Raw genomic sequence first — 8099 nt, 5'->3', positions numbered from 1 at the left:
TTGAAGGGAAAAGGGACGATAGATACCTCAGTGGATGTGTGGTGAAAAAAGGAAGGGCGGCTAGGTGGACTGGAGGAGAAAGGAAGAATGTTTGGTGAAGAACGTTCTTAAGCTGGAGTTGTAGGGGTGCAGGGTGAAGAATGTTTGGTGAAGAACGTTATTATGCTGCAGTTGTAACTTTAGGTAGCCACTTAATGTTCTTAAGCTGCAATTGTAGTGGTGCAGTGGAGAACGTTCTTGAGTGACAGTTTAAGTGGGGCAAGATGGAGAACGTTCTCGAGCAGCAGGTGGAGAACGTTGTTGAGCAATTGTTTGTTTAAGATTTTGTAGAAAATGATCTGGGGCGGTGGGCTGAGACTGTTCTCGTGATAGAGTTATTGTCGATCTCCTCTTATTTTTGTAGAGTAAATTTGCATTGATGTGATACAACTAAAGTATATAAAATTAAATTTACGTCATTAATTAATATTTATTTTATTTTTTTCATTAAACACCAAAAGCACAATTGTCGCTAACAACAATAAAAAATTGTGCAGAAAAAGATAAGAACATTAAACATTCTATAGAAGGACCAACAAAATCCAATAAGCTGTAAAATAGGAGATCAAATATCTAATTGTAGAAATAGAAAGACTAAAAGTTAATTTTAAACAAAATAAGATAACCAAACATACATTTAAGCATATATATATATTTTGAAATAAATGCATTTCATGTATGTATCTTTGTTATTTTATTATTTATAAAATACATTTCTGTTTTCTAAAATAAATTTTTATAAATAAGAGTAAAGATAAATAAAAAATTATTGTTTATTCTATTTCGACAAATTTTCAAACAATAAAATAAATTTTTGTTTATTTCCGTCATAAACCATTTAAACAGTAAAATAAAATCTCTCTTTTGTTTCATTCTATTTGGTTGATTTTAAACCATCCAAAATAAAACTTTAAAATCTAACAAAATTATTGTAAGTTTATTTTCATCTACTTTCACTTTGAAATCTTTTTAAATAATTTTATAAAGGCAATTTTAAATTAAATTATGTGTTTGTAAATTAGAATTTATAGTTTTGTTTGACTGAAAATTACAATAAAATAATAAAAATCAGAAAATGATTTATTTATGAATATGCTTTTTTTATTAATAGATTTTTTAATGAATAAAAATACACGTTTGTATTGACCAATTTAAATGATTGGAATAATTAGCTAGTCAGAATAAATTTTTTTTATATATTCATATACTAATAACTCATACGACACCGTATAAGATAGTACTTGGCACTTCTTCTTATGAGTTTTTCAATTCAGTTACACGTTGCTTATAGATAGATCTCAAACGAAAAGGAGCTTTCTCGTTGTTTCTTCACTGTTTCTAAGCATCCGAACAAGATCTAGCACATCATCATTGATTCTCAGTGATATCGCAAGTTTTTAATTTACACAGAGATGAATTACAGAAGGTTCGATTTTATCTCATTGATTCTCTCGATTTTCATTTACGTATATATTTATATTTTCTTGCGAATTGCAATGTATGACATTGGCGATCTTGCATTGATGTCCTTTGCTTGTGCTCTGTGCATTTTGTTTCCATTAGACAATTTCGGTGATTGTAAATATGCTTTTGGTGTATGGTTGGGTTGTTTATAGGTTTGAATTTGAAGAATGTTTGAATTCCGGGAATAACTATTTCCGTGAATCCATGTGCACTATTCATTAGCTATTGTCAAATAAGGTGAAGTTGAAGAGGATCATAAAGCTTATTTGATATTTTAAACAACTTATAATCAAAATTTCAGTGTTTTTTTTTTTTTTTTTTTTTATGAAGGATTGACTTTTAGGGAGAAGTTGATTATTTTTTCCTGATATTTTGATTATAAGCTGTTTTGACCATAAAATAAATTATTATCTGTTTTGATTCCAAACCTCATGCTATGATGCATAGATACGAGTATCTGTACCACGAGATACAATATTTTAAAAAAAAATCATAGTTAAAAAACATGATTTTGTTTTTTATAATTTAACTAAGAGAATAAATTGTTCAATTCACAATAAAATTTAAAAAAATAAAAAATTGATATTCGCTTACATCAACTAATAAACTCAAGTACAAAAATAATATTATCAATATATAAGAAAATCACCAGTTTCACTCGCAATGGAATAATGAGGAAAAAAGAGTGTAGATACGAGTACGATAGGAGTACCCAGTACCAGTACTTCACCATGATAGATGTACCCATGCTTCAGAGCTCATATGTAATTAGAAATTCGGTACGGTGCTTGAGTCCTTATTTTGAGAAGGTGCGAGGAGAAGGGAAAAAAAGGGTAAAATGTGAAATACTTGCTAACTGGTTAATGCTTTTTTTTTTATTACTGCTTTTGAATAAAAAAAGAGTGTGATTTTAATGCTTCTGAAACTGGTGACAAGTTTTTAAAAGTGGGAGGTATTTGAGTTCAGGGAAGGGAAGGATAACATTCTGAAAAGTGAAATCTTCTTCATTTATTTATTGATTGATGTTATCTTAATGTCTTGATGTTAATTCCCTAGTGCCTCGTTATTCAGTTTTTAAATCATCTAAGATCTTGAACTTGTTGCCCTGTATCATATCATCCTTTGTGAGTTGATATTGACTCTTGATTTATTTAACAATATAAGAATTAGATAAAAAATTGTCTTACATTGAAAATCAAGATGAACATTTGTAGTCAAATTTCTCATTAGATACTTTGGTCTTCGGTTTTTTGTGTCTTGGTTTTGTGACTTTTTCATTGAGTTATTTCAATTTCATATTGTCACTGTTTTGTTTTGTTTTCTGCAAATGTTGTTTGTCTTGACGCATGTACAAAAGAATCATTACATTAAGGAATCTGTAGAATATATTATCAGGGGGGATTAGTAGAGGAAAATTCATTGGTTTAGTTCTGTAAGCGACATGTCATTGAAAATTGCGTGCGAACATGATGTATGCTCATATGTCATATAAAGAGTTTTATTTCCTAACTTTCAGGATTATCTTGAGTCAAATGTGAGATTTTTTTTATTAAATATTTTTTTCTTCACCACACGAGGACTGTTTTAGTACTTCAACTGCATCTTACTTTTTTTCTGGCTATATCTGCTGTTGCAAATCCAGAATTCATCTTGATTCAAACTTCTTCTTATGAATATTTTCTATCACTTTTTTTCAATTTATTCAGGTTTCTGCCAATCTTGTTTAACTTATCATTGGTAACTCATTGTGGTTTTTTAATTCAAGCCACCATGAGCATGATTGACTATAGAAATTACATAGCTTCTTATTTGGATTTCAAACCATTGAGAACCAACCTGAGTTAAAAGTTTACAGCTAACATTTATTATTTTTCCTGATGCCTTTGCCATCTTTTAGAAGATTTCATTTCACTAATCTATTTTTTTTGCCAAAAAATGGTGATCTCTTGTAAATTAACTCTTAAGCTGTTTGATTTTCTAATACAGAGATAATCGGTCATCGAGATCATCACTTTTAGATGGTATAGATAGTCTGGAGGAAGGTGGTTTAAGGGCTTCTTCTTCTTACGCACCTGAAATAAATGAGCATGATAATGATAAAGCCATAGAGAGTCTGCATGACAAAGTTACTTTTCTAAAGCGAGTAAGTTACTTTTCTAAAGCAAGTAAGTTTTGTTTAGGCTTAATTGTAGTTTTTCTCCCACTAACTTTTTTACTTCACGAAATTGGTCCCCCTATTTTAAAATCCGAAAGTGTTGGTCCCTCATTTAGATTTTCGAACTAAAAAATGTTGTTGTGTCATGCTATAATTGATTATGCCATAGTGTTGAAATTGTTATTTTCTGTAGTCCTGTTGTTGTTTAAAGATGGTTATACATCGTGCATATATATTATTATTACTTGTTTATAATCTATGAATGTTTGTTTGGGTCACTTGCTGAAATACTGCGGAGAAATTGTTTGCGCTGTTTCTAATTTACTGTATTCTAAAAACAAATGCATTAGTATTTTATTTTAAAACTGGCATCACTGTGTTTGTAAATAAAAGGTCACCAAAAGGGATCGAGAATTCATGTTTGTTGCTGGCCACAAAATACTTGCAATTTGTTTATCAAGATTCTATGTGCACATGGCTTTAATTTGCTGGTAATATCTTATCCAAAACCAAACTCTTGCCCTGTCGTAACTGGCATGCTATTAGAATTTACTAATATAAACGTGTACGTTTGCATCGTATTAACCATCAATAATATGAAATATCGGTCAATAACTAAATTAACAGTTCAGAAAATTACCTATTGTTTACACTGCATAATTTTCTAACTTGCTATTTTATCAACAGATTGATTAAAATGAAATTGTCCATTAACTTAAATTTTCTTTCTTCAAAGGACTTTTAATATTTACTTGATCAACAGTTAACAGGTGATATACATGAGGAGGTTGAGACTCATAACAGTTTGCTTGACCGGGTGGTACGTAAAGTACATACTTTGCCTGTTTTTGTGAAAAACTTTCTTCTCTCTATTCTGACAAGATTCCATTGTAAATTAGGGCAACAAAATGGATGGATCAAGGGGTATGATGTTGGGTACCATGGACCGATTCAAGATGGTAACATTTTTACCTCCTAATGTACCTCATTTTATCTGCTTTTGTTGACCACATTATTGGAAAATGATTTAGTGCATAGAAACTGGATTTTGTAGGTTTTTGAGAAGAGATCGACAAGGAAAACATGCTCACTTGCGGCTTATTTCACACTTGCCTTCATATTCATATACTATCTAATTAGGTAAGATGTTCAATAATCCATTCACTTTTTGTTCAGACATGACTGAAGTGAATATCAATAGAGACAAAAATGTTAGCCCTTTTAGAACCTGTCTGCAATTATATTAGAAGATGTGTGTATGTAATTTAGTAGGTACACGCACAAGGTAAGCTTTAAGATAAATCAAACTATAAAAGGCATTTCCCCCCCTTCTTTTAACCCTCTTCCCTTTTTATTTCCTGATAAGCGTATGCTTTAAGCTGGGAAGTTTCATAGTGAAGTTAAGTAGCCACTGAATACAGCTGTTTGGTCAACCCTGCTGACATTTACTAATCAATTAGTATTTTGGATTCTCTGATCATGTTCACAGGAAAAACTTGAGGTGAATAATAACATGGATTAGATGTTTACTATTTATTGATGCAGACTACCACTTGTTTTGCAGGATGCTTGGATATTTTACTCTAGGATGAAGCCGTTATGTTAAAGCTGACTAAATATGGTGATGGATGTTTGGAAGTAAAATCCTGTTCCTGTGCTGTAAATTTTTTGAACAATTTGCATGGAGATGGTTTGAAACTTGCTTGTGAATTGTGGGCTTTGAAACTTACTGATGAAGCTCATCGAAAGTCTATTGCATACTTCCCTTCCCTGACCTGACTCCACTCCAAAATATTAGGATGAAGTGAAACCTTCGGTTTCATTGATCACTTATAAATGGAATAATTATATTTACTTACCTCCACAAAAATTATTAGGGGCATTTACACACACCATGTCGAATACAGTCATATCATATTCCAACAGACCAATCTTTTTTTTTTTCTCTGTAGAACCAAAAGGCCAATCTCTGAATATTATATTTATTTGTGGGTAAAATAGCAATCATATAAATATTATTGTTCAGTTATACAGACTAAGCATCTTTCTGCTGTTTCTATTACCGTTATTCATCAGTTTTATGGCCTCTACATTCCACATTTTAACCGCATGAATGTCGACATTACTATAAAGCACGCCCAGGTGTTCATGTAAATTTGTTGAAATGCTTATTTGTATCAAATCTTAAATGCATTTAAAAGTCACTATGTGCTTATACATGGTTAATTTTTAAGTGTTTGGTTTTTGTTGTGACGTGGCGAAGTTTTTGGGCCCCCATTGTTTTTGTTGTTGGGAGGCTGGTGGCTTATGGGGTGATATTCACTCATTACTGGTTACACGCAGTACTGTTTCGGCGCTCATTTTTTACATGTATTTTCTAGTTATAGTATGTTTGGATCCACTTTTATTGGAATTTTCTCGCATCCCTATGTGCATTGGACGTGCATTTAGAAAAGCTGGAAATCTTAGAGTACGTGGAATTGTGCAGTGATGCTGTGGTTTTTCAAATTTCCAAACATAGACTTAGAAGAGTGTGGTCTTATTGCTATAGACTCCAGTATTTGGAAGCAGAGAAATATGAGACTTTGGGTTGATGAGTTGGAAGACTCACACCAGTTGTGAGGCGTGATTTAAATCTTTTGCAGGATTGGAGGAACACAACCGATGCGGCTGCAACATGTTAACAGCAGTGGCGATATTGTGCATTGGGTCAAACCTTCCGGTAAGTCGTTTTAAATACAGCATTAATGCATCTTTTTCTCATCACCAAATTCAAGTTGGGCTGGAATTATGTATCAGAAATGAATTTGATAGTTTTGTCTTGGTTAAGACGAAGTGTCCAACTTCTATTTGTTTGGTGGATGAAGATAAGTGGGTGATTAGTTAGTGGCAATTAATTAGGTCCATGACCTTCAACTAGATAATGTTGATTTAGAGCTCGATTCGAAACAACTTGCTTTATTTCATTATGCAAAGGAGGATATCTTTGACTTCAGATCTATTATTTGGAGAGTAGACATCTCAAATTTTATATTTTCCTAGTTCTAAGGTTAAATTTATTATGAGGCAAATCAATGGGGGTAACAAACACTATATAATTAAGATAGCCACAATTGTTTCAAAGTGGATATTCATTCAAGTTTTATATAAGTCAAAATTATGTGATGAAATATGAGACTTTGAATGAAGGGAAGATATGATGAGTTAAAGTGATTATTTGTATAAGTCTCTCATCCTGTAGTGTGAAGAAAAAAAGTAAAGAGCTATCATAAGTGTATAGAATTAGTTTGAGTTTTATTCACCACAACAAATCTAATTTTTTGAGTGTATTGGGGGTTTGGGTAGTTGTGTTGACCAAAGAGAATTTGAAGTTTTTCCATGCAAAAATTGAGAGAGGGTTTACAATTTTGTTCTTATAAAAATTGCAAGTTGAGTAGTAAAACTTTGTTGGATATGGTACCCAATGCCAATTCTTTTAATGTCATGTCATTTTTATGCTATATCCAGTCATTTTTATAAAAGATAATTGAATTATAAATTTGTCAATAAAAATTGATGTATTTAATCTATAATATAAATTAAATATATCAACTTTGTTGACTTAATTATAACTCATTTGTTTTTTATAACAAGAATGGGGAGGAGTGTTTAATTATTTTTAGTTAAATTAAAATTTTGAATTAATTTTGCCATCATGGTAAGGTACCAAATAATTTACCTAAAACATTTTATGTAGAGTGTTAATTCACAATAAATTTGTAGGTTATCTCTTTTCTTCTTCTTCTTCTTCTTCTTCTTTTGTGGGTGTGCTTCAGGTGGTGCGGGAGATATTCTCTTGTTAATTTTCCAACAACTATTATCAAAGTGTAGGTTCCAATCAAGGGAGGGAGAGGGAGAGGGAGAGGGAGAGGCAGAGGGAGAGGCAGTGTTGTATCATCTTTTTTAAAATAGGTTAGTTTTCATTTTCTATTTTTTATATATGTTATTATGAGTGCATTGAAATTGAACTTTTTTTTGTTTGATGGGAGGATGAATTTCTCCTTTTGATGCACAATCTAAGATTATGTTAAAATCAATTTTAAAGATAAGATTATTCTGCTTGGTAATACCAAGACAATACTTAAAAACAATTTTACAACTATTAATGTTATTAGAATACAAAATTTGATATAAAATGGGGGCGGTTTCGAGGGCAGGGTGTGCTTCATGTGGTGCGGGAGATATTCTCTTGTTAATTTTCCAACTATTATCAAAGTGTAGGTTCCAATCAAGGGAGGGAGAGGGAGAGGGAGAGGGAGAGGGAGAGGAAGAGGCAGTGTTGTATCATCTTTTTTAAAATAGGTTAGTTTTCATTTTCTGTTTTTTATATATGTTATTATGAGTGCATTGAAATTGAACGTTTTTTTTTTTTATGGGAGGATGAATTTCTCCTTTTGATGCA

At 31.5% G+C, this 8099-nt stretch overlaps 1 protein-coding gene across 1 annotated transcript; it reads left to right on the top strand.

Annotated features, from left to right (window-relative positions):
- Nucleotides 1–1294: 1294 nt before the first annotated feature.
- LOC101502755 (bet1-like SNARE 1-2) lies at nt 1295–5720 on the top strand. Its single transcript, XM_004497797.4, has 6 exons — nt 1295–1465; nt 3490–3646; nt 4422–4478; nt 4558–4617; nt 4713–4798; nt 5223–5720. Exons 1-6 carry the CDS (start codon nt 1452–1454, stop codon nt 5248–5250), a joined length of 402 nt encoding a protein of 133 aa, XP_004497854.1. The 5' UTR covers nt 1295–1451; the 3' UTR covers nt 5251–5720.
- The last annotated feature ends 2379 nt before the right edge of the window (nt 5721–8099 follow it).

This window comes from Cicer arietinum, chromosome 4, assembly GCF_000331145.2.
Source record: "Cicer arietinum cultivar CDC Frontier isolate Library 1 chromosome 4, Cicar.CDCFrontier_v2.0, whole genome shotgun sequence".
NCBI classification, from domain to species: domain Eukaryota; kingdom Viridiplantae; phylum Streptophyta; class Magnoliopsida; order Fabales; family Fabaceae; genus Cicer; species Cicer arietinum.
The sequence above is the reverse complement of the archived record's forward strand: the minus strand, read 5'-3'. Positions and strand labels throughout refer to the sequence as shown.